The 26,637-nt window shown below is 42.1% G+C and overlaps 1 protein-coding gene across 15 annotated transcripts in view; it reads left to right on the plus strand.

Moving 5' to 3' along the window:
* PBRM1 (polybromo 1) overlaps window positions 1–26,637 on the plus strand; it is a 159,689-nt gene that overhangs the window by 21,184 nt on the left and 111,868 nt on the right. For all 15 annotated transcript variants that reach the window (XM_073592431.1, XM_073592437.1, XM_073592434.1 and 12 more), the window contains exons 2-8: window positions 1,489–1,644; window positions 2,982–3,079; window positions 4,938–5,085; window positions 13,310–13,444; window positions 16,223–16,339; window positions 24,813–24,881; window positions 26,073–26,171. In XM_073592431.1, the coding sequence (XP_073448532.1) occupies window positions 1,504–1,644; window positions 2,982–3,079; window positions 4,938–5,085; window positions 13,310–13,444; window positions 16,223–16,339; window positions 24,813–24,881; window positions 26,073–26,171 (807 nt within the window). In that variant the 5' untranslated portion in view covers window positions 1,489–1,503. The remainder of the gene's footprint in view (window positions 1–1,488; window positions 1,645–2,981; window positions 3,080–4,937; window positions 5,086–13,309; window positions 13,445–16,222; window positions 16,340–24,812; window positions 24,882–26,072; window positions 26,172–26,637) is intronic.

Raw genomic sequence — 26,637 nt, forward strand, 5'->3', positions numbered from 1 at the left:
CTGCAGTCTACAGCTTAGTTTTAACAGTCTGATTCCCTGTTTGTTCTTCCACGGGCTTCCCGTAAGGTTCAGACTGCTTGTCCATTCACTATTTCATCAGCTCATTTTTCAGTCCTATGCTATGAAGGGCAAGGTTCTTCCTTTGGACATAAAGTGTTGTGGTAAATTATAAATACAGTAGAATACATATAGTGCACAAAATACAGGTAGTGATAGACTCAAGTCCCAGAAACTCAATATTCAAATATAATGTCCACAAGGGGCACTAGAGGTGTACCCATACATAAAATTAGTCCTCATAGGTGATCATTCAAAATGTTGATAAAAAGTGACAAACAGCAGCGTGACAGTATCCACCACCACAGATAGTATAGGTACGCTTACCAGAAAATGTGGACCCAAATACCGTATGGCAGTGAGTCACTATAGCAGGGGTGAATAGACCTCACATAGGGAACCAGGTCCTTTTGTTTAGTGTGTTTTCCATTGATGGATCTCACGTATCCCCACGACTTTGGTATAGATAGACTCCACTTCCAATAGCGTCTGGCGGTGGTTGGTCACAGAGCACATAAGGAACCAGGTCTTCTGTGCATTTTTCTATGTGATATCCATTCACCCCTGCTCTAGTGACTCATTGCCATATGGTATTTGGGTCCACATTTTCTGGAAAGCTTACCCATACTATCTGTGGTGGTGGCTATCGTCACGCTGGTGTCTGTCACTTTTTATGGATCAACATTTTGAATGATCACCTAATGAGGACTCATTTTATGTAGGAGTACACTGCTGGTGGCCCCTTGTGGACATTTTATTTGAATATTGAGTTTCTGGGACTTGAATCTATCACTATCTTTTTTATCTTGTGCACTTTATGTATATGTATTCTACTGTATTTTCAATTAACGCAGCACTTTTATGTCTAATTTAATACACAATACTTGTCAATTGGAGTCTACTAGCATGGTAATTCTCTTCTGTTCTGGTTTTCTCTTCACACATATACTAAGTTCTACCAGGTAAATGTTCACGCCTCTGCAGATGACACCAGCTAATGGGCAGAATGTCTTGTAGGTGGCTTTATGGTGGGGTTCCCCTCGTTCTTATTTATTTATTTGCTATTTTGGCCTTGTTGCTGTTCTGCCCACTCCTCATGTTCAGTGCTTGGGGACATCTGAAATAGTCCTAAATATCAAGTCTTCTGTGTCCTGTGATGTATGATTTAGGAAATTTAGAATTTTCAGGGACACACAGATTTCTCCTCTGTCTGTGCTCATTGCTTGCTACAGAATTGAGGTTTAGCTGAGCCGGGAGGGGATATGCCTGGAGATTCCTGCCTTATATTCCAATTTTTGGCTATTTCACCTGGGTGGCGGTATAACTCAGGTAGTCTTGAATATCAGATCCTCTGTGTCCTGTCATGTACTCCAAGAAAAGGATTTTACAGGTAAGCCAGAAAAATCCTAATTTCTTTCACTTTTATTGTAGGACAATGTAGAGCTTATGAGCTCAAAGAGACGCAGAGCTACGTCCCCATCCAGCAGTGTCAGTGGTGGAGACTTTGACGATTCACCGCATGCCACAAGTACCCCAAACTCTGGCAGGAAAAGGAGGAGACTTGCTAATGTGGCAACTGTGGATCCAGTAAGTTTGAGAGATAACCTAAAGGCACTTTGTACATTTCTTTTTAATGTTCGTGTTTTATTGTATTGACAATTGGCAGACTTATCAAAATTGTTATATATAAGCACTTAACGCTGAAAGCTTAAGAGTTGTAAAGGCAGAAGGTTTTTTTTTTTCCTTAATGCATTCTATGCATTAGGATAAAAAGCCTTCTGTGTGTAGCAGCCTCCCCAGCACCCCCTATCACTTACCTGAGCCCCATCTCTGTCCAGCGATGTGAACAAGTGTCTCGGCTGTCCAGGACCCTCCCCCTTGATTGGCTGAGACACAGCAGCAGCACCATTGGCTCCCGTGGCTGTCAATCAAAGTTAGCAAATCAGGAGAGAGAGGGGGCGGGGCCGAACAGCAGCCCCGTGTCTGAATGGTCACACAGTGCTGCAGCTCGGCTCGGGTGGCCCCATAGCAAGCTGCTTGCTGTGGGGGCACTCGACAGGAGGGAGGGGCTAGGTGCAGCAAGGAGGGACCTGAGAAGAGGAGGATCCAGGCTGCCCTGTGCAAAACCACTGCACAGGACAGCAAGTATAACAGGATTTTGTTATTTAAAAAAAAAAAGAGACTTTACAATCACTTTAAACACGAATAGGGGTGTATTAATAAAGGAAGAAAATGTTGCATTACGTTATTTTTCTCAAAAACAGCTGGTACATTACTTCTATGTGAGGGGAACTACATTGAATGTTCCCAGGCTAGTTTCTCTAAAGATAAAATGTTGTTCCGTTAAAAAAAAAAAATTGTGGTTCGGAAAAATACAGCATTATGGCCGCTAGATGGAGCTGCTGGTCATTGGAAATAAACTTCCATTTACCATGTCTATTTTTTTTTTTAATGAATTTATCAAATTTAACCTGTAGATGAAATAGCCTTGAAAACATTTTTTTGTCTCGATCACACAGAACGTATGTACCAGCAATTTGCAGGTATCTCTAAACTATGGCCCTCCAGCTGTTGCGGAACTACATGTCCCATGAGGCATTGTAAAACTCGGGCATGCACAGACATGACTAGGCATGATGGGAATTGTAGTTCCTGAACAACTGGAGGGACATTGTTTGAAAACCCCTGGTAGACGAATATCTTTGCAATTTTTACACACCATAGTGTGTTTTCACCATGACAGTCATTTTAGAGCAGCTGTTTTTTACTTTAATGTTAGAAAGCAAAAGTAACACTTGATCGTGTTAATGGGCAGGAGGCATCTTTTATGTTGCCTTATTTTTTTTTACTTAATGAAGCTTAGGGGCTTTAATGCTATGTAGTAGTTGTCTTATGTTATTAACTGTTGCATTTTTTTTTTGTAGATTGCAGTTTGCCATGAGCTCTATAACACAATTAGAGACTACAAAGATGATCAAGGGCGGATTCTATGTGAACTCTTTATTAGGGCCCCGAAACGCAGGTAAAATCATTTATTTTTGCAATTTGATTCATGTTTTTTTTTGCACTGCCCCCAATGTAACTATTTTAGGATTCAGACCTGTCAAAATCCGGCCTCTTGGCTTCAACAACAGAGTGCTGAGGTGGCATTAGGGGTCTAAGACACACCTGTGATGAAACTGATCTCCCATGAGGGTCTTATCAGCCCCCTATAATAAAATGAATCAAGTAAATAAAGTTTTAAAAAAATGAAAATTTTAAACAAATCTTTTTCTTTATTTGATTAAACGTGTGATTGCTCAGTTCTCAGTCTTGTGCTGGCCGTACACTAGCAGATTTTCAGACAAAATAATTTGTACGAAAATTCTTTGTATATTCAAAGAATGTATGAACGCCGTTTGAAAATTTCAATTGCTTTCAACAGTTGATTTAAGAATGAATATAATTCCTGAACAAAAACCCATACACATATATTTTCTCGTCACTGTGGTTGAAAACAAACATCGATTTGACCCCAGTAACAATTAGAAAATCAAACCAATGTTCTTAAAACAAAAATTTTTGAATTTAGATATTTTTTTTTCTAAATTTCTATATGCGTATAGCCAGCATTAGAGCTGACATGGGACAGCTGTAGCATCACAGCGATGCTGCAGCATAAAGGTAAGTATATAGGGTAATTTTTTTTAGAAATCGCAAACTTCTGTTAATCTTGACATTTGGTATCTGTTTACTCCATGCAGCCTCATATTTTATATTTTTATTAAAATTGTGGTATTGTATTGTGTATGTGTGCACTAAAGATAATTTGAAGGATTTTGTTTACTGAAAATACAAATTTGATAACCAGTAGCGCAGTTACCATGTAACATAAAAAATTGCAACTGCCTCTATTTTATTCTACAGGGTCTCTGTTTTCAGAAAATATATATTTATATTATGTACAGATTTGTAAATTTGTAGTGTACAGTAAAACCTTGGTTTGAGAGCGTTTTTCAAGACCAGCAAAATATTTTAATACATTTTTTGACTTGATTAAAAGAGGCACATCTAAGTATACAGGCATCGGGTGTAAAGCTGTCTACTTAAACCATCCTCCTCACTGACGTCATTTGACGTCATCCCTTCCAATCTGCACTCCACGAGCGGTTCAAGCCTCGCTTTTTGATCGATCTACTTCACGGTAGTCTTTCCAGTCACGATTGCAGGTTGATAGCGGTGAAAGTCGGCGGTGGACCGCTTTACCCCAGATGCCTGCATACTTCGATGTGCCTCTTTTAATCATCAACCATGTGAGTTGCTAAATGTTGTACCTCCATTAAATGTAACCATATTGCTACACTTAGCGGCGTCTCTCTTCTCTTTCATACTCTGTAGCTCCTGATGGATTTTGTTTCTAATCCCCTTGTGGAGGCTGCCATTTGTGGATGGACATTTTATGGTTACACAACCTATCGCGTTGCTATGATCATTTTATATGGACTATAAACTGAAGGACCTATGAATAAATGGTTGTGGAACGAATCATTTGAGTTTCCATTATTTCTTATGGGGAAATTCGCTTTGATATACAAGTGCTTTGGATTACAAGCATGTTTCTGGAACGAATTATGCTTGCAATCCAAGGTTTTACTGTATATAGCTTTTATAAGACATTCAGTAAACAATATATTTCAGTCCATATTAGTATTTGCAGATAGACAGACTTGCACTGTAAGGATGAAATGGTAATGCATAATCGCTGTGTAGCACTCCTAAACAGGAAGCACGCTCCCATTGTTAACTGAAGGTTTCATTGGGAATATTTGCTGACTGTACAGTGTCCTGTTTGCTGTAGTTGTATCTATAATTTGTTATCTGTTTGTTTATCTGACTTTTAGAAACCAGCCAGATTACTACGAAATTGTTTCACAGCCAATTGACTTGATGAAAATCCAGCAGAAACTAAAGATGGAGGAATATGAGGATGTCAACCTGTTGACTGCAGATTTTCATCTGCTGTTTCAGAATGCCAAATCATACTACAAGGTGAACTTTAATTTCTTTTTGCTGTATAGGCAAAGATTGCCTGGATTTTATGAAGCCACAAATGGCTTTGCAATCTTGCTCTTGTTAGAACTTTAACACTTGATCAAAAGCTGCACTTTAAGTAAAACTATGCTATCAGTGTTGCTGGAATAGATAATGAACAGGACCAAAATATTTCCTGCATATTCTCTACACCAACCTTTAGTTAATGCTGGACATACTGTGTATCTGAAGGTCTGTGTTTGTGTGCTGAAGGGGAGGATCAGAGTTCAGAATGGCCGATTCTTTCTATCAGTGCAGATCATGTCAGAAGGCCTATACTCTCTGTTGCATGTTGCCAGCATTTTACTACGTTTTATAACTCTTTATTCATCACAGATTATTCCTAAGAGGAACTTTAGTCAGAAAATTAACTCCTGCTAGATCACTTCAGGCTGGCCCCTTTTTCAGGTACAGTGGAACCTCAAGTGCGAGTAACAGGGTTAATGAGCGTTTTGCAATACGAGCTGTTATTTATTTATTTATTTATTTTTTAAATCGTGATTCGGTTTGCGAGTGTTGTATCACAAAACGAGCAGGAGTCAAGCCTCTGCGGTGTGCAGTACAGCATTTGGCCAGAGGTGCGGGGCGCCGGTGACACTCGGAGCCGCTCGGAAATACTCCATTCCCGAGTGCATCTGAGCAGTCTCCAAGTATTTCCGAGTCTCTCCGGCGCCCCTCCCCCCCACCTCTGGCCACATGCGGTATTGCATGCAATAGAAATCAATGGGGTTGATTTACTAAAGGCAAAAAAACTGTGCACATTGCAGTTGCCCTCTGCAAGTAAAATTGCTCCAGAGCTTAGTAAATGAGGTAAGGCTTCACTTTGCAAAGAGTACCCAATCCCATGCAAGGAAAATTAAAAAAACTGCATTTTTGCTTGCACATGATTGGATAATAGAAGTCAGCAGAGCTTCTGCTCAGTTACCAAGCTCTGGAGCAACTGCTCTTGAAGAGGGCAACTGCACTTTGCAAAATGCACAGTCTTTTTCCCTTTAGTAAATCAATCCCAATGTGTAACGAATTATCTTTTGTTTCCATTGACTTCTATGGGGAAACTCGGTTTGATATGCGAGTGCTTTGGATTACAAGCATTCTCCTGGAACGGGTTATGCTTGTAATCCAAGGTTCCATTGTATAGCTATGTAATACATTAAAAATAAATGCCTATGCTTTTTAAAATCCAGTAGTACACTGTCTACTGATTCCATCAGCTGTGGTGTGCTGCCGCCACCATTGGCTGTAAAGGATAGGAGGGTTTAATTCTGCTTTAACACTGTCAGCAGATCAGCCTCTACATATTCAGCAATGCCTTAAAGCAACTGAGCATGTGCAGAGCAGGGTGAGACAGTGTACTACTGAATTTTAAACCATATAGGAACTTATTTTTAATGTTTTACTTGGCTATAGCTGCAAAAAGGGCCAGTCTGACGTCATCTAGCAGGACTTCACTTTCTGACTAAAGTTTTTCACTTTAAGCAAGAAAAGTTAGGCCCTACTTGCCAAAGTAAAATCTAGTTTCAGAGAGGTAAGCGGAAGCCAGTAAAGATATTAACTGGCACATTATGGTGTTCACTTTTAGACAGGGTGTTTTGCTACCAAAATGGGATATAGAAACCATTAATTTAGATGCTATATATTTGCAGTCCAGATCACACTGCACAGACGCTACTGTGAGCTCCCCTCCCATGCTCCTTACTGCTTCCGTGTGTGGATAATACAGCACACATTATCCCCTAATACAATATAAAACACAGCAAGTCTGTTCTATATACTGAGAAACAACACTGCATTCATAGAGAGGGAGCTAGACAACAACATACACTGTTAGCTGCAGTTCTTGAGCCATGTAGTAACCATGTAGTAACTTCTCCAATGAAGTACAAAAATGAAGATCCCAGTTCCAGGATGTTAAACGCTGCCTCAGTATACTGCACCTCAGGTACGCCGTGTTATTTCCAACTAGGCTCAGAGTGGAAGAGGATGGTCGCTTGCAGTTTTTTGAGGATCCGGCAGGGGCCGCAGCCTAGATAGATCAGAGAGAGAGGCCAGCCTAGGAGGTGTACAGACTGAACACCTCAGTGTCGCACCCCCGCCCATATTCTACCCCTAACTTTTTCGTTTGGACGTGGACACAGAAATGTTGGGTAGCGATGGACCGAGTTTGAGATGGGGTTAGAGCCCGGAACTATACTGTGTTACATACCAAATATATTGGGGCTTACATTTGTATCACTCTTTGCACCTGCCCTTGGCCCGTCGAAGAAAGTTTGTTTTCCCCCTTATGCTACCTAATCCTCCCTGATTTCTTGGGCACCGCTATCCCACCAAGTTTCCCCTGTTCCATACGGAACTGAATTTACACATGATGGCAGACATGTCATATTGCAACTTTTCTGGAAGCAAGAGACCCACAGCATCGGACTCCCAAGGAGCACTGTTCTTCCCCCACTAACTTACCACACACTGAACAGTGATGGAGTCCATCAAAGTTATACACAAACTACTTGATTTAAGATATGCGCCTCCAGCCAGAGAAACTAGCTGGATGACGGTTCTCTTAATGGTTTTTGGGCACGTTATGCTCCCACCAAGTTGGGGAGGTATGGAGCTGGGAGGGAGGGAAGTTACCCGAGTACGGGACTTGAGTTTTGAAACAAAATGTTATATTGATGATAAAAACTGTTTTTGGGATGCAATTTTGAGCAAATATGGGTACACTACGTTTTTCAAATGTATATGTATTTTGGGAATGATGTTACTAACATACCAAGAAGCTGCCCTCCTGGTCCACCTGTTTACATACCTATCACTGTTTAAATGACCATGATTAAATTTATAACATGGAATGTGCGAAGGGTGCGTGACAAAATTAAGCGCACTGCTACCCTCACATTCCTAATAGCGCAGAAGGCTAATGTCATGGCGTTGACGCATACTCATGTCACAGGACATTTGCAGTCTGCTCTAAGACGCCCCTGGATTGGATGGGCTTACCATAGTACTCATAAGAACCTGTCCGGGGGGGGTTTCTATTTTAATGACCAAATCGACCCAATTTGAACTAATCTCAATGATGTCAGACCAGCAGGGCAGATTTGTGTTCTATGTGCAACTATAGGGGGATTTCCGTTTTTAATAATTGCATGCTACATCCCCCCTCCATACAGTTCGGAGGTCGTCACGGCTGGCCTGATGTTTATGGCGCAATATCCGAAGGTCCCTGCTATGTGGATGGGGGATTTCACCATGACCATGAATCCCTTCCTAGATCGCCCAGTACAACCGGGAATTCAGGGCATAGAGTCACAACAAACTAGGCTGAGCTGCACGCTAACTGAATTCGCCTTGGTGGATGTGTGGCGGCATCAGCATCCTACCACCAGGGAATATATATGTCACTCCACTAGCCATGGTACAATGTCTAGAATAGACTATATACTAGTCTCCAAAACACTCCTACCTAAAATTAAAGGATTGGGATTTGCACCTAGAGCCTTGCCAGATCACTCCCCATGCTGGTTGCTGACATCGCTCTTAACGACAGCACCTAGGCAAGTGTGGAGGCTTAACCCATACTGACTATCAGTACTAACGGAACATGACACTATAGCAAGGGAACTGCAGTTCTTCTTTCCTGAAGGCCAAAGCTCCCTTTCATTCAATTCCAGGTGGGACGCATTTAAATTACACGCACGCCGGATTCTTGATACGAGAATCAACAGACTCAAATAGACATCTAAAGTGATAGTGCAACTATCAGCGAATAAACTGCAGGAATTAGAGGAAGCATATAATACGCACCCCTCTGCTGAAAACTTCGAAAGAGCTAAACTGCAGGCCCGCACGATATCGCAATTATATATGGAAAAAGCTAGACAACGGGTTTTTTTTGTAAAACGAGGGTATATGAGCATGGGGTGAGAGCAGGGAAATTACTGGCATATTTGGTTCATCTTTATGACAAACCACCAGTGGTAGTTTCATTAGTTGAACCTGACGGGACAATGGTTACCCCCCCATGCCTATGCTGTTATGGGTTTGGACCAAACTTTATTAAATGGGTACAGCTTCTATACCCAAGTCGCTGATATTCGTGAACAGTTGGCTATCAGACCAAATTTCCCTTGAGAGGGGCACAAGACAGGGATGCCCCCTTTCACCATTACTATATGCCCTTGCAGCAGAACCTTTAGCTATAGCTATAAGATCAGACCCAAATATAATAAGCTTAAGACAGGGTGACTCCTGGGAAAAAATAGGCCTTTATGCACACGACACCTTACTATATCTAGCAGATCAGGGACCATTACTATAGTCGGCACTGGCTATAATTGAAAAGATTGCTGGATATTCAGGATTACGCATCAGTTGGGATAAGTCCCAAATTCTTCCCTTAGATCTATTTCCCCCACCCCCCGTTTATCCCAAACTTCCCTTAACTAGAGTCTCTGCGATTAAGTACTTGGGGGTGATAGTTACGAGGAACCTTAGAGATTACATCCCTCTTAACATATAACCCTTATTCGCGGTCCTCAAATCCAAAACTCAAACCTGGTCTAGACTACCCCTGGGAGTGATGGGACGAATAAATTTAATAAAAACGATCCTCCTACCTAAAATTTTGTATATGGTTTGGCACTCCCCTCTTTACATTCCCTAAAAACCTTTAAACAGATGGAAGCAATCTTAAACACCTTTGTATGGGGACACAGTAGACATAAATTAGCCTGGCATGTTCTAAAAAACCCCACATCGGAGGGAGGATGTGCCCTCCCAGACATACAAGACTACTATTTAGCCTCACAGCTTTCACATATGTATTATATTAATACGAAGCAGACACAGCGCTATAGGTCTCTGGTTTGTGATAAACCAGGCCACCCACTATTTACCCCTATCCAAGCAATTCTTCGAAAGGGACCAAATAGTAATAGATCCCCTAGATATAATGAGGGGATGCTTTCGCACCATCAGAAGGTATGGGACATCGCACTAAAAAAACATAACATGACTCAGATCCACTCTCACACCCCGCTATGGCACAATAATCATATGCCTGAACTGGATAGTGTCCCAGACCTGGCACTGTGGGCTTCATAGGGTATAACATACTTGTCCCAAGTTGTGCCAGAATTCGGGCCTAAGACCTTTCAAACACTTAAGGAAGAATTTTCGCTCCCGAACCACTTACTGTTTAGATATCTACAACTTGGGCACGCAGTGCGGACACAGTTTACGAATTATGCAATCCCACCTCCCAACCCCCCCCCCCCCCTCATAAATACTGATTTGGGGGCAGACCCTTCCAAACTCATATTCAATATATACAGGTGATACTCGAAAAATTTGAATATTGTGCAAAAGTTCATTTATTTCACTAATGCAACTTAAAAGGTGAAACTAATATATGAGATAGACTCATTACATGCAAAGCAAGATAGTTCAAGCTGTGATTTGTCATAACTGTGATGATTATGGCTTACAGCTCATGAAAACCCCAAACCCACAATCTCAGAAAATTAGAATATTGTGAAAAGGTGCAATATTCTAGGCTCAAAGTGTCCCACTCTAATCAGCTAATTAAGCCACAACACCTGCAAAGGGTTCCTGAGCCTTTATATGGTCTCTCAGTCTGGTTCAGTAGGAATTACAATCATGGGAAAGACTGCTGACCTGACAGTTGTGCAGAAAACCATCATTGACACCCTCCATAAGGAGGGAAAGCCTCAAAAGGTAATTGCAAAAGAAGCTGGATGTTCCCAAAGTGCTGTTTCAAAGCACATTAATAGAACGTTATGTGGAAGGGAAAAGTGTGGAAGAAAAAGGTGCACAAGCAGAAGGGATGACCGCAGCCTGGAGAGGATTGTCAGGAAAAGGCCATTCAAAAGTGTTGGGGACTTTCACAAGGAGTGGACTGAGGCTGGAGTCAGTACATCAAGAGCCACCACACACAGATGGATCCTGGACGTGGGCTTCAAATGTCGTATTCCTCTTGTCAAGCCACTCCTAAACAACAAACAACGTCAGAAGCGTCTTACCTGGGCTAAAGAAAAACAGACCTGGTCTGTTGCTCAGTGGTCCAAAGTCCTCTTTTCTGATGAGAGCAAATTTTGCTTCTCATTTGGAAACCAAGGACCCATAGTATAGAGGAAGAATGGAGAGGCACACACTGCAAGATGCTTGAAGTCCAGTGTGAAGTTTCCACAGTCTGTGTTGATCTGGGGAGCCATGTCATCTGCTGATGTTGGTCCACTGTGCTACCAGGAGTTTTTGGAGCACTTTATGCTTCCTTCCGCAGATGAGCTCTATGGGGAATGCTGACTTCATTTTCCAGCAGGACTTGGCACCTGCCCACACTGCCAAAAGCACCAAAACCTGGTTCAGTGACCGTGGGATTACTGTGCTTGATTGGCCAGCAAATCGCCTGACCTGAACCCCATAGAGAATCTATGGGGCATTGCCAAGAGAAAGATGAGAGACATGATAACGAACAATGCAGAAGAGCTCAAGGCCGCTATTGAAGCATCCTGGTCTTCCATAACACCTCAGCAGTGGCACAGGCTGATGGCTTCCTTGCCACGCCGCATTGAGGCAGTAATTGGTGCAAAATGGGACCAAACCAAGTACTGAGTACATATGCATGCTTATACTTTTCAGAGGTCCGATATTGTTCTATGTACAATCCTTGTTTTATTGATTGCATGTAATATTCGAATTTTCGGAGATTGTGGATTTGGGGTTTTCATGAGCTGTAAGCCATAATCATCACAATTATGACAAATCACGGCTTGAACTATCTTGCTTTGCATGTAATGAGTCTATCTCATATATTAGTTTCACCTTTTAAGTTGCATTAGTGAAATTAAATGAACTTTTTCACAATATTCTAATTTTTCGAGTATCACCTGTACTATATGCTCAGACTCCGAAGGGCAAACGCAGTTATTCTGACAGCTAAAATTGCATGGGAGAGTGACGTAGGACCCATAGATGACTCTGACTGGGTAGAAATATTGGAAGGGGTCAAGACCGCATCCCCTAAACTTTTAGATAGACTGACACAACTATATATTGTACATCGTGCATACTTAACACCGCTGAGACTAGCTAAGTCCCAACCCACACGAAGTCCATTATGTCCCTTGTGTACACTGGTTCCCGACTCATTTTATCATCTGATATGGGACAGCCATAACATGCAAACCTACTGGATGCAGATAGTTTGCTTCCTCCATGATAATATGGGCTCCCCAGTGGTCCTCGACCCAAAGCTATGTCTACTGGGCTTATTGCCCGACGCTGAAATTGACAAATACCAAGCTATATTTATGAAACCTTATTCATAGCACGAAAAGTTGTGGCCAGGACATGGATGCAGGCGCTACCCCCTACACACCAAAGATGGAAAAAGGAAATTAATGACACCCTTCCGGAAGTATAGAAAAATGATCTATACCCATAGAGGATGTACACAAAAATAAACCAGAGTATGGGATCGATGGCTGGAGGATGGCGAGACATGCACCTAACCGACCCACACCAAGGTGTGGAGATAAAACAATGATACTGATATTGTACAGACAGTATATTAGTCACATGTATCATATAGTAAACCTATGGTGATTGTACCTATGGTTACCATGTTTACATCTCAATAAAGTTGATTTTTCCCAATTAAAAAAAAAAAAAAAAAAAAAAGGAATTCTGATTTTGGTAGGGCTCAAACACAGGTGGATACTCCACATTTACCCCCCCCCCCTTTTTTTTTTTTTTTTTTTTTTTTTTTCCCTCTTCCTCTTGGCCACTTTTTTTTTTTTTTTTTTCCCTTTGTGTTTAAGTATAGTGCCTTTTGATATTTGGTTGAGTACCGCAGTGCAGATGGGATTTAGTTGAGCTACTGCACCTTTTTTACTTTTATTGAAAGTCAGTTTGCTGATCTCACTATGTCATCCCTATGTTAGGCGAGGATATATTTTTTTACCCTGTTTTGGGGTTCACCCTATCTTTGTATCGCTGTTTTATAATTTCTATGTTGGCACTTTTTGTTCTTTGCTAATTTGAATTTCTTGTACTTTCTTTGTTTTATCTTGAAAAAGCATTATCAATAAAAAAGTGTCAGTTCTCAAAAAAAATGTTTTTTTTTTTAAAAGCAATACTTTACTACTTCCATTCTACCCAACAGTCTGATACGCCAGAATACAAAGCTGCATGTAAACTGTGGGATCTTTATTTACGCACAAGAAATGAATTCATCCAGAAGGGTGACTGTGAGGAAGACGATGAAGATGATGATGCACAAGATACTGCAGAAGGAGAGGTACGATATAAGTTTGTATGCATGCATATTTGTGTAATTGCATTTGATTTAAAGTAGAAGTCTGGTTTAAACTCATTTAATCTTAAATCTGCTGTCACTCCCATTCTAAGACTGGCCATATATGATGCAAATTTCTTTCCTGCAACCGTGGGTTGCAGGAAATTAAGTTTGCACAATTCCCCCATCAACACACAGTGCTGACAAGGAAATCGCTAATTGTCTTCCCCCGTCAGGGGGACTGACGGGGGAAGCTATCCTCGCCAGGAGTAGACAGTGATTATTATTAGCGGCTGTAGGAGCCACTAGCGATAATCGCAAGAGAATCCGGCAGGTTGCTTGTACCCAAGTTGATTTATCGATCAACTTGGTACATTCAGCCTGCCCATTAATGATTAGAATCTCGGCCGGTTCCTGCTGTGTATTCTTACCTATTCCCTGGGTGCTCTGTTCCCGTCACATGATGTGTCGGCTTCAGGGGAGAGGCGAGATCGCCGACAACGACTGCAATACCTGTGTGGCAACTTCACACACAGGCTTACTATGGGGCATCTGTTGTCGGTTGTTGTATAGGCTGGACTTCCACTTTAAAGTAAACTTCTGTAGCATACTGTACATTTTATATTTTTGTTTCATTGGAAAGGAATATATAGATAGATATTTTTGTAAGTTACAGTATATATGAGAAGAAATCAGGTTGATTTAAAGATTAGTATCACCGTGGATCAATGTTTTCAAAAATGTTTATCAATGTTAGAAGACCCCTCCATCTAAAGTAGTTGTTGTGACCAGAGAAATCAAGAAAATCTTTAGTATGAATGTCCCATACTAAACCTTTTTTATTTTTTTTTAGCCCATTTTATGTTATTAAATAGACAAAGGAGCACTTTGGGGTTGGTGTACTAAAACTGGAGAGTGCAAAATCTGGTGCAGTTGTGCATGGTAGGCAATCGGCTTCTACCTTCAGCTTGTTCAATTAAAATGGTTGTAAAGTCAGAAGGTTTTTTTTTTTTTCCTTAATGCATTCTATGCATTACGATTAAAAAGGCTTCTGTGTGCAGCAGCCTCTCTAATACTTACGAATCCCCCTCTCTATCCAGCGATGTCCATTAGTGCCTCGGCCGTCTGGGACTCTCCCTCCTGATTGGCTGAGACACAGCAGCAGCTCCATCGGCTCCCGCTGCTGTCAATCAAACTCAGTTAGCCAATCACTAGAGAGGGGGCGGGGCCGAACTGCAGCTCTGTGTCTGAATGGATACACAGAGCTACAGCTCAGCTCGGGTGCCCCCATAGCAAGCTGCTTGCAGTGGGGGCACTAAACAGGAGGGGCCAGGAGCTCCAGCCAGGGACCTGAGAAGAGGGGGATCTGGCTGCCCTGTGCAAAACCAACTGCACAGGGTAGGTAAGTATACCACGTTTGTTATTTTTAGGGTTGTCTTTTTTCAAGTACCAATACTTTTTTTCAAGTACTCACCGATACCAATTACCGATACTTTTTTTATGTCATGTGACAGTGGCATGTGTGTCAGTAGTTTTTTGTTTTTACAATTTTATTTTTTACAATTAATTTTTTTTATTATTTTTTACAATTTATTTTGTTATGTTTTTTTAAAATGCTTTTTTTAAGGAGAGGAGACAGAGGCTCCTCTCCATTCATAAACTGAAGCATCGTAAACACAGGTTACGATGTGAATGGACAGTCAGTTATCACTGACTGTTCATTCAGAAAAGGAAGGAGCCAGATTTACTGGCTCCTATCTCCGCTCTCCATCCTGAAACATCGAGGGGGCAGAGGAGAAGAACAGAGGGGGACAGCAGCACGGAGGGGGCGGAGGAGGAGAACGGAGGGGGACAGCAGCACGGAGGGGGCAGAGGAGGAAAATGGAGGGGGACAGCAGCACGGAGGGGGCAGAGGAGGAGAACGGAGGGGCACAGTAGCACGGGGGGGCAGAGGAGAAGAACGGAGGGGGACAGTAGCACGGAGGGGGCAGAGGAGGAGAATGGAGAGGGACAGTAGCACGGAGGGGCAGAGAGACGGGGACTATCTCCGCTCTCCATCCTGAAACATCAAGGGGGCAGAGGAGAAGAACAGAGAGGGACAGCAGCACGGAGGGTGCAAAGGAGGAGAACGGAGGGGGAAACTAGCAGGGAGGGGGCAGAGGAGAAGAGCAGAAGGGGACAGTAGCACAGAGGGGGCAGAGGAGAAGAACAGAGGGGGACAGCAGCACGGAGGGGGACATTGAGGGGGACAGCAGCAGAACAGAGGGGGACTGAAGGAGGATACAGGGACAGTCAGTGGTGATCGGTGCGGCTTTGGGGGCAATTACAAGCACTGATCACCGCTGTGTAGATTTCACTAAAGCAGCTGATGGGGGGGGGGGGGGGGGGGGGAGTGGAGAAATGGCTGTCAGGCTTTATTGAAATCGGTGCTTGTAACTCCCCCTCCGCACCGATCATCCCTGGCTGCCCAGGTATCGGGTGAAGCATTGGAGCATTTGCCCGAGTACAAGTACTCGGGCAAATGCTCGGTATCGGTACCGATACTAGTATCGGTATCGAAACAACCCTAGTTATTTTAATAGAAATAAAACTGAGACTTTACAATCGCTTTAAGCTTTGACAAAAAAACCTAGAGGTGGATTTTACACACTCCAGTTTTAGTAAATCGACCTCTTTGTGTCTGTGTGTGTTTATAAGAAACATCCATCTATTTTCAAGAGAACTCAAGTAAACCTTTTGGTGAATCTTGCGATTTAAACTATATATATTTTTTATTTTTAGACTTCTCAGAATTATATAAAGCCCACCCTGGAACAACTTTTGGAATCTGTCACCACTGCCACAGATCCCAATGGCAGAATAATCAGTGATCTCTTTCAGAAAGTCCCATCTAAAATGGTAAGTGGCAAAGAATCTAAACTAAAACTAAACTGGATCAATTTAAAACAGCATGGGCTCTTCATACCAGTGTGTTGCAGTAATGCATGTGTGGTATTGTATGTTGATTTGCATAGTAGGCAGTCCATTTATATTGAATGGGCTGCTAAAGCTATGCAATGCACTATAACAGAACACGGAGCAAATTTTCAATGCAGTGCAATGCGCTCAATGTGTAGCAGTAAAAGAAATAAAAACAAAAATGCAGTGCAATGCGCTTGAAGTGTAGCAGTAAAAAAAATAAAAATGTGTTTTACCACAACACACCAGTAAATAAGCCCTAATGTTATGTGTATTAACCTGTTCAGATCCGTGCTATAGCCGATTGATGGCTACAGCGCGGATCTGCTTTGCCGGGAGGCCATCTATTGACGTCCTCCCCTTTCAAAATGGCCACCCCCCCCTGTTACCAACTTATATTCCAACATCCCACATCATGTAGGCATTCAAGCGGTCTCTTACTTTCTTAAAAAGTCAGGCAAGTTCTCTTTGGTTCTTCAGGAGTTTATCCTACAAGCCTTAGAATATCTTTTAACACATAATTTCTTTATGTTTGACAGGGGCTATTACCTCCAAAGATGCGGGCCTCCATGGGAGTGAAATTTTCGCCCTCACTGGCCAACCTATACATGGGTTGGTGGGAATGACTCGGGTGATCACAGATCCGAGTAAGGGGCCGATCCCGGCCCCTTGCTACGTGATCAGCTGTCAGCCAATGACAGCTGATCACGGGATGTAAACAGAGGCTCGGTAATCGTTTTATTTTTTGTTCTCATGCTGACAGCGTGAGATGAAAAAAAGCTGATCGCGGGCTTCTGTTTGCACGGACATTGGTCCCGAAGTGGAAGAGCCTCTGTGCCCACCGGTACCGCCTGCCAATGCCAGCAATCGGTGCCACCTATAAGTGCCCACAAGTGCTACCTATCAATGCCCACCAGTGGTGCCAATCATTGCCACCTACCAGTGCCGATCAGTGCCCATCACTGCCACCCATCAGTGACAGCTATCAGTGACAGCTATTAGTGCCCTTCAGTGCCACCTATCAATGCCCTTCAGTGCCGCCTATCAGTGTAGCCTCATCAGCGTACATCAATGAAGGAGAAAAATGACCTGTTTGCAAAATTTATTAACAAATCAGTCTTGTTTTTAAATTTTTTTAACAAAAAATGAAAAACCCAGAGGTGATTAAATAGCACCAAAAGAAAGCTCTATTTGTGGGGGGGGGGGAAATGATAATTTACTTGTGTTGTATTACCGCGCAATTTCCGTTCAAAGAGTGACAGTGCTAAAAGCTGAAAATTGGTCTGGGCAGGAAGGGGGTTTAGGTGCCCGGTGCACCGCAAGATTTTGATGAACTGTATAGCACCTATTCTGCTCTGGAGATAATACAGATGCATTTTTTTTCCATATAGACTTAAACTGTGAACTAGAGGTTCTGTACGGAGGATATGGTTATCGATTAATTATACCTTTTATTCATTGTTATCAGTAAGGAATCTTATGCAGGCCATGTGTGTGTTTTTAGCACACTCAGAAACACTGTAATTGGGGGGGTTGGGCTAAAACCTCACCTTTTTGAGATGCGTTTTTACACATGCTTTGCTTCATGCCCACACAGGAATTATGCCAGTGAGTGAATGGGACACCACTACAACTGCCCACAACGTGGGCAGTTGCGACGTGGTTTTCCAGTATTTAGGTGGTTAAAACAGGCGGTGGGGAGGCAATACAAAGCCTCCTCACAGCCTGTCAAATGCTGTCTGAAGAGCGATTAGAATATGGATTGCTCTTCAGAGAGCAATGCAGGTGTAAACAAGCCCTTTCTGCTTAAAGTGGAGCTAAAGTGTAAGCTCCACAATACTTGCATTTCTATTCAACAGTCTGACAACTCCCGCTGGCAGCTTCTTCTGGGTGTACATGTGCAGGAGTGCACTCACATTGCATGTTTCTGCTGCATTAAAGAGTCTGCCTTCTTGCAGTTTTTGAAAGCAGGACTTTAGTTCCGCTTTAAAGAGTGTTAGCTGGAGTTTGGCTTCAATTTTGTTGGTGCAGCTAAACTTGCTAGTCTAAGGTCTACTTTACACATGTGTCAATACCCTATGTTTAAGCAGCACCTACAGTGAGGTAAAAAATATTTGATCCCCTGCTGATTTTGTATGTTTGCCCACTGACAAAGAAATGATCAGTCTATGATTTGAATCGTAGGTTTATTTTAACAGTGAGAAACCGAATAACAACAAAAATATCCAATAAAAAGCTTTTCAAAAAAGTTATAAATTGATTTGCATTTTAATGAGTGAAATAAGTATTTGATCCCCTATCTATCAGCAAGATTTCTGGCTCCCAGGTGTCTTCTATACAGGTAACGAGCTGAGATTAGGAGCATTCTCTTAAAGGGAGTGCTCCTAATCTCAGCTTGTTACCTATATAAAAGACACCTGCCAACAGAAGCAATCAATCAATCAGATTCCAATCTCTCCACATGGTGGTGGAAACATTGTGCTTTGGAGTGTTTTTCTGCTAAAGGGACAGGACAACTTCACTGCATCAAAGGGACAATGGACGAGGCCATGTACTGTCAAATCTTAGATGAGAACCTCCTTCCCTCAGCTAGGGTATTAACCACTTCAATACAGGGCACTTATACACCTTCCTGCCCAGACCAGCTTTCAGCGCTGTCGCAGTTTGAATGACAGTTGCGCGGTCATATAACACTGTACCCAAACTAAATTTTTATCATTTTGTTCCCACAAATAGAGCTTTCTTTTTGTGGTATTTGATCACCTCTGCGGGTTTTATTTTTTGCTAAACAAATAAAAAAAGACCGAAAATTTTGAAAAAAATAAAAGTTTTGCTTTTGTTTCTGTTATAAAATTTTGTAAATAAGCAAGTTTTCTCCTTCACTGATATGGCGGCACTGACAGGCACCAATGAACGGGCACTGATATGCGGCACTGATGGGCACTGGTAGGCGGCACTGATGGGTGGCACTGATATGCAGCACTGATGGGCATTGATAGACGGCACTGGACACTCATGGGTGGCACAGGTGGGCATTGATGGGCACAGGCTGCAAAAATGGGTTTTTATGGGTGTCACTGATAGGCGGCACTGATGGGCATTGATATGTGGCACTGATGGGCACTGATATGAGGCACTGATAGGCATCCCTGTGAGTGGGCACTGATTGGCAGCTGCCTGGGCACAGATTAGTATTTCCCTGGGGGTCTAGGGGTTGCATACCTGGTGGTCCAGTGTGGATGGCCATCCTGGTGGTCCTGGGCGGCATGATGGTGGTCCTGGGCGGGATCCGAGGGGGGGCTGTGCTGATAAGCACAGACCCCCACCCACCCTGTCAGGAGAGCAGCCGATCGGCTCTCCTCTACTCGCGTCTGTAAGACGCGAGTGAGGAAAAGCCGATCACCGGCTCTTCCTATTTACATCGTGATCAGCCGTAATTGGACACAGTCTGACACACCGCAACTCCAATCTAGGTAAAGAGTCCCTGACGGAGACTCTTTACCTAGATCGGAGTTGCGGTGTGTCAGACTCACACACCACAACAACGATCACCGCGATGCGTGCCCCGGGGGGCGCGCAGCGGCTTAATATCCTGAGGATGTCCTATGACACCCAGTCAGGATATTGGAACCACTTTGCCGCCGTCATTCTGCTATATGGCAGGTGGCAAGTGGTTAAAAATGGGTCATGGATGGGTATTCCAGCATGACAATAACCCAAAACACATGGCCAAGGCAACAAAGGAGTGGCTCAAGAAGAAGCACATTAAGGTCCTGGAGTGGCCTAGCCTCCAGACCTGAAACCCATAGAAAATATGTGGAGGAAGCTGAAGGTTTGAGTTACAAAGCGTCGGTCTTGAAACCGTAAAGTGTTTGTTAACTCAAAATGATAAATTACTGCCAGCCCCTCTATTATAGGCAGGCATACCACACTGTATTTGTCTTTTCTAAAAACGAGAATGGTAAATACCTTTTTAGAGCCATCTTCAGGCCGGTCAGGTGACTCATGGCTGCTTTACAGCTCTGATACATGGCTACTGCAGGAGGGGCCGAAATCTCCCTCTGACGTCAGCCGGGTGGTCATGTGGCCGCTCAGCCCCTCCCGCAGAAGCCCTGTCTCGGAGATGTAAAGCGGCCACGAGATACGTGACCGGCCTGAAGATGGCTCTTAAAATGTATTTACAATCCTCGTTTTTAGAAAAAACATACACAGTGTGGTATGCCTGCCTATAATAGAGGGGCTGGCAGTGACCATTTGTAAGCTTTTTATTTGTACTAATAGCGGTGGGGATAGGGGGGCTGAGACAGAGACACATAGTTGACAGGCAAGGAGGAGGGGTTGAGGGGGAGGGTGGAGAGCAGAGACGACAGCTGCGGATGCTGGAGGGACGTATGCTGACCACGTGGTCAGGGCTCAGCAGTCCTGAATTATCATGGTCAGCGTAGAGAGGGGGATATAGGAAGTGGCAGGATTAGTCAGGTTTTCTACAGTTTAGAGGGTGGTAGATTACATAGCACAATCACTGTGCTGTTTAATCAGCTTTAAGGGAACAGTATCTGATTTATTTATTTTTTTGAGTTAACAAACACTTTAATGACTTAGAGAGGATCTGAAAGAGGAGTGGGACAAAAATCCTTCCTGAGATGTGTGAAAACCTGGTGGCCAACTACAAGAAACATCTGACCTCTGTGATTGCCAACAAGGGTTTTGCCACCAAGTACTAAGTCATGTTTTGCAAAGGGGTTAAATACTTATTTTACTCATTAAAATGCAAATCCATTTAAAACTTTTTTGAAATGCGGTTTTCTGGATATTTTTGTTGTTGTTCTGTCTCTCGCTGTTAAAATAACCTACCATTGAAATTATAGACTGATCATTTCTTTGTTGGTGGGCAACTGTACAAAATCAGCAGGGGATCAAATACTTATTTCCCTATTAGCTGGGCACTGGAATAGAGACAGTGGAGGTTTCTAAATCTCAGAATGCACTGGGAAAAAATAGAGAACTAGGATAGAGCACCATTTGCTTCTGTGTGCAGGTGTTTCGTCCGATTAGGTGACCCGTCAGATTTTGTAATGGAAGTGAAGTTCTGTCGCTGCCATCTTGTTACACCCCGCATTCGTCCATAGTAAGGATACAGTGAGAAGAGAGCAAGCGGACATCTTGTTACACCCACTAGAGTCATGCATTTCACACTTATTTTTAACAGTAAACACAGGTTATATAATGCAATTATAAAATACAGTATTTAAAAATGCGTCTGACTGTTTTGATGTTGAATTTTAAAAGGAGCTGCAAGCCTGCTGATCTCACAGGTTTCTTAATATGACAGAATGCCTCTTTTTAAAAAAATTAACATCAAAACAGTGAGACGGCTTTCAAAATACTATATTTCACTATATAAGCTCAGTTTACTGTAAAAAAAAAAGTGTGAAATGCAAGGCTCTGGTGGGTGTAACAAGATGTCTGCTTGCCGCCTTCTCGCTGTATCCTTACTATGGACGAGTGCGGGGTGTAGCAAGATGGCGGCGACAAAACGTCACTTCCGTTACAAAATCTGACGAAACACAGGCAAAAGTATCAAACCAGCCATACTTACATTGCCAGTAAGGAGCAGAGACATTGAGCATTTTTGCCAGTGGCAAAGCTTTTTGTTTCTGCAAAGTTGAGCTGCACCAAGCGAAGTGTCAGAGTTCAAGTATATGCATCCATCTTGCAGAGCAGTCACAAAAATGTCTGCTATCACACCACAACCTAACCATGCCTCAAAATAGATCATTTCCTCTACATTACTTTTCTCCTTTAAGCACTTCCCCCTGGAAAAGCAAAACTTTTATGGCCGTTTATCGAGCATTCCTGAAGTTTTTTCAGTGCTTCATAAACGCAATGAAAACATGTCATAAACACATCATAAATGCTATAGGCTTTGTTCTTTACCAATTAACACACGTGAGTGAACCCTGACATTACCCTCCCTCCAGATTAACAATGCTGCTGTCCAAAGGTGTCTTTGTTGCTCCTCCATCCAGAGTGTGTAAATTCTAAGGCCCCTTTCACACAGGCTTTTCGATGAGTTCCTTCTGTCAGTTTTTTGGGTGGACCTGATCGGACATTCCATTCAGCCCTGTGGAGCGGCAGATGTCAGTGGTGACATGTCCGCTGACACCTGCTGCTTTCCTATCCAGTCCTGTCTGTGAAATCCAGATGGATGGAGTCCCTATTTTTCATCCATCTGGCGGATCGGATGAAAACAGACAGGCAGTCCGTTTTCATCCAGTCTCCCCATAGAGGACAGCGGGGCTCTGACATGTCCGTCTCAGCACAGTGAGCGGAGATGGACCTGTGAGAAAAGTGGAGGATGTCAGGCGGATCGCACGTGTGAAAAAGACCTAAGACAAGAAGTGTTACTGGCCTGATCACCAGGTAAAAAAATAAGGGGAAAAAGCTTAACCAATTTCCGACCAGTCACCTTCTGCAGCTTGATCAAGACCCGTGCCTGGTTGGTCGGACATCCGAATCAGCTTTGATTGGGTCTCCGCTATGGTAACCCGGAAGCAATGACCTGACATAACTTTTGGATAACCCAGATGTCATCAGCGCCATTTTCAAAAAATCAAAAGCATTACAAAACACATTTTGGTGTTTTTAAATGCTTTTAGGTGCAGAGGAGGGATTTTGGGTCTTAACTCCAGATCCCTCCATAAAGAATACCTGTCACATGCCTATTGCTGTCACAAGGATGTTTACGTTCCTTATGAAAGCAATGACTGTGATAAATAAAAAAAACATTTAAAGCAACAGTGTAAAAATAAAATTAACCACTTGCCTCTCAAGCCTGTTCTGACACTTCTGATGTAAAAGTCATCATCATTTTTTTGCTAGAAAATTACTCAGGACCCCAAAGCAGTATGTATATTTTTTAGCAGAGACTCTAGGGAATAAAATGGCGGTCAATGCAACTTTTTATGTCACACAGTATTTGCGCAGCAATTTTTCAAACGTGATTTCTTTTGAAAAAATGTTACGCCGATTAAATAGATACCTAATATGTCGGGCTTTGAAATTGCACACACGTGGAATGGCGCCAAACGTCAGTACTTAAACATCTGCATATGCTACGGTTTAAACAAATTTGCAGGTTGCCAGTTTAGAGTTACAGAGGAGGTCTAGTGCTAGAAATATTGCTCTCTAACGTTTGTGGCGATACCTCAGGTGTGGTTTGAATGTTGTTTACATATGCAGGCACGACCTACATATGCATTCGCTTCTGCGTGCGAGCACATGGGGACAGGGGCGCTTTAAATTTATTTTTACACTTTCCCTTTTTATTCCAATTACAAGAAATGTAAACATCCCTTGTAATAGGAAAAGGGCATGACAGGTTCTCCTTATAGAGGGATCTGGGGTCTACACGTTCCCAGATCTCTCCTCTATGCTGGAAAACCTGAGATCAAAAAACCCGTCGCATTTGACCTCGTTCAGATATCGCCACTTCATGTCCCTAACGTCATATGACGGCGACCTGGGGGAAGTGGTTAAAGTGCCTCCATGCGTCGGTCCCGCATGCAAACAGCGATTGTCCCACACATGTGAGGTATCACCGCAAACGTCAGATCATGGGCAGTAATTCTAGCACTAGACCTCTTTAAATCTAAAGTGGTAACCTGTAAAGGCTTTTAAAATGATGCCTATGGATAGTAAAATTTATGTTGCTTGTCCCCGCTGAACAGGTGTGCGTAATGTTAAAGCGTGACATGTTTGTCATCCAAAAAATTGGATTATGTATTGCTTTTTTGCATTCAAATAAAAAAAAAAGTGTATGCTTTCCTCAAAAAATTGCATTTGAAAAACCGCTGTGCAAATACTGCATGACATAAAAAAAAATTGCAAAGCCCACCAATTTATTCTCTAGGGGGCTTTTAAAAAAAAAAAAAAATGTAACATTTGGGGGTTCTAGAAACTGATTGTTACATGTGAACAAAAACTGCCAGAAAAAGCCTGGTCCTTCAGTGGTTTAAAAAAAAAAAGAAAACTTATGCAGCCACAACTTTTAAGGATTGGTAAGCTGCAATATATTTTTGGTTTTGCGTGTCATACTGCTTTAATATCTGTACGTAGCAACACTGATAGATGCTCTCAGTCTTGGCAACTAAGCTTATTTGGATGTTTTATTTTCCCTAGCAGATTGATTTTTAGTTGGCAATTGAGATTGGTCTTGGGCTATCTTCTAGCCTGCCTTCTTGCATTTATGTTAACAATCTTAGTCTATGTGACAGTGGGAAGATTGTTTATATAAAGTTTTATTTGAAAAAACAAAATGCATTCCGTTTTGTATATAAATTAAATTGTGTATAGATTCTTATTTTATACAGTTGGTTTTATATTTTTTTTAAATTAATTTTATCGTCTCTAGCATTATCCAGACTACTATGCAATAATTAAGGAACCCATAGATCTGAAGATGATATCCCAGAGGATACAGGTATGCAGCCTTAGCTATGCAGGGCCTTATTGTATAAAAGAATAATCTCTGATGCCTGTAACAAGCAATCAGATCTTCTTTTTCTACTTTAAACTGCACTGGGAGAATCTTGTTGGGTTTTACAGGCATCAAAGAGGCTGGTTCTTCAATTGTTTATGTACACAACAGTGGTTTTGGTCTGTCTTAGGAAGCAATAATAAAGGCCAAAAGAAAAGGTTTATTTTACTGCAGTTTTTTTCATCCTTTTAAATTATTGCTTTAACCACTTGCCGACCGCCGACAGTGATCACATGATCACAATGCCAACAAAGCTGTAATGAATGAATATGATTCATAACAGCTTTGCTTCCTTTGCTAGTGAGCTGTGATTAGCCCACGGCTATCATATAGTACCCAGGCCAATCACCGCACCCTGTACCATGTGATTAGCTGTAGGCAATCACAGATCACTAGTATTCAAAGCTGTCATTCAGTTGAAAGCATTGCTGGTACCAGCAATCAAAGTGTTAAAAGAAAAAAATCCATGATCACCCCCCAGAGTAGCACATTGTTATTATGGTAACATTGAACTACTTTGATGAAAGTATTTAAAAGAAAAAAATAGTAAAAATAATGTAAAAAAAATATTGAATAAAAAATTATTTCACCCCTAGTAACAATCAATGGTTTCCAATTGAAAGAAATGAATGAAAATGCACCCTGCCACTAAGCATCTCTTGACTTGTCCTTGGTCCATGTAAATTTGTTTAAAAATGTTTACCATTTGTATCATTGTGGGGGTCCATAGCTTTCACCAGATTCTAAAAGGGATCTATGACTCCAAAAAGATTTAAAGAAAAAACAGGTTATTATGGGTTCCTTGAACTGTGTGGCTAATTTGAGGCTAATGTGGCCTCCCATTTAATGTTTCCTGCATAGTTCCGGGGCCAATGCTATTTAAAATAGTCAGATATTTAGAAGATCTTTAGATCTTTTTAGCTGTGTTAGGGTGGCAGTATGACCACCACTGTAAGCGGGCCATTCTTCCCACTGACCACCAGTTTAGGATGCATTTTTTTTCCTACTGACTCTCGATAAACTTTTTATCAGAGGTTCTGGTCCTATAATTTTATTTCAAGGTGTTTTCTGGGGTAAAATTTTAGAGGCTGATCCTAAAATGTTAATTGTTTTTGTCATTTGTTTTTATTACAGTCTGGTTATTATAAAAGTGTTAATGCCATGGCAAAAGACATGGATCTGCTAGCAAAGAATGCTAAAACCTACAATGAACCAGGTTCGCAGGTGTTTAAGGTCAGTAAATAAATACCTTATAATTCCTTTTAAGTAAGATACATTTCATACAGATGATGCATGCAGTAGAGAATCCAGTGCAGTTTTTCCTGCACTCCAAATGGGGAGTTTCAGCTGCCCTTAAGAATCAAAGCTACATAACGCTATACACCAAGCCATTTGACTCATACGGACTATCTTGTCAAACAATAGGGATGTGTTTGGAAGGGCATCAAAAATGTTCATCAGGCACCCCTTTCAACACCTCTGTGTAGAAGTTCTTAGGCCAGATTCTTGTTTCTCATTCAGTATTGTGTGCATGTTGCTGCAAATCATGATAACATAGGAACTGTGGTGCATTGCAGTGCCATTCATTTTGAATGGAAAACTAGCACAACCCAGTAGACATATGTGCGCCTTTTGTGCTCTGTGGCACACTAGAAAAAAAAAACGGTGCATGTGTGTTAAAAAGGTCTGTTGTCAGCCC

This window comes from Aquarana catesbeiana, linkage group LG07 (assembly GCF_042186555.1).
Source record: "Aquarana catesbeiana isolate 2022-GZ linkage group LG07, ASM4218655v1, whole genome shotgun sequence".
Taxonomy (NCBI): domain Eukaryota; kingdom Metazoa; phylum Chordata; class Amphibia; order Anura; family Ranidae; genus Aquarana; species Aquarana catesbeiana.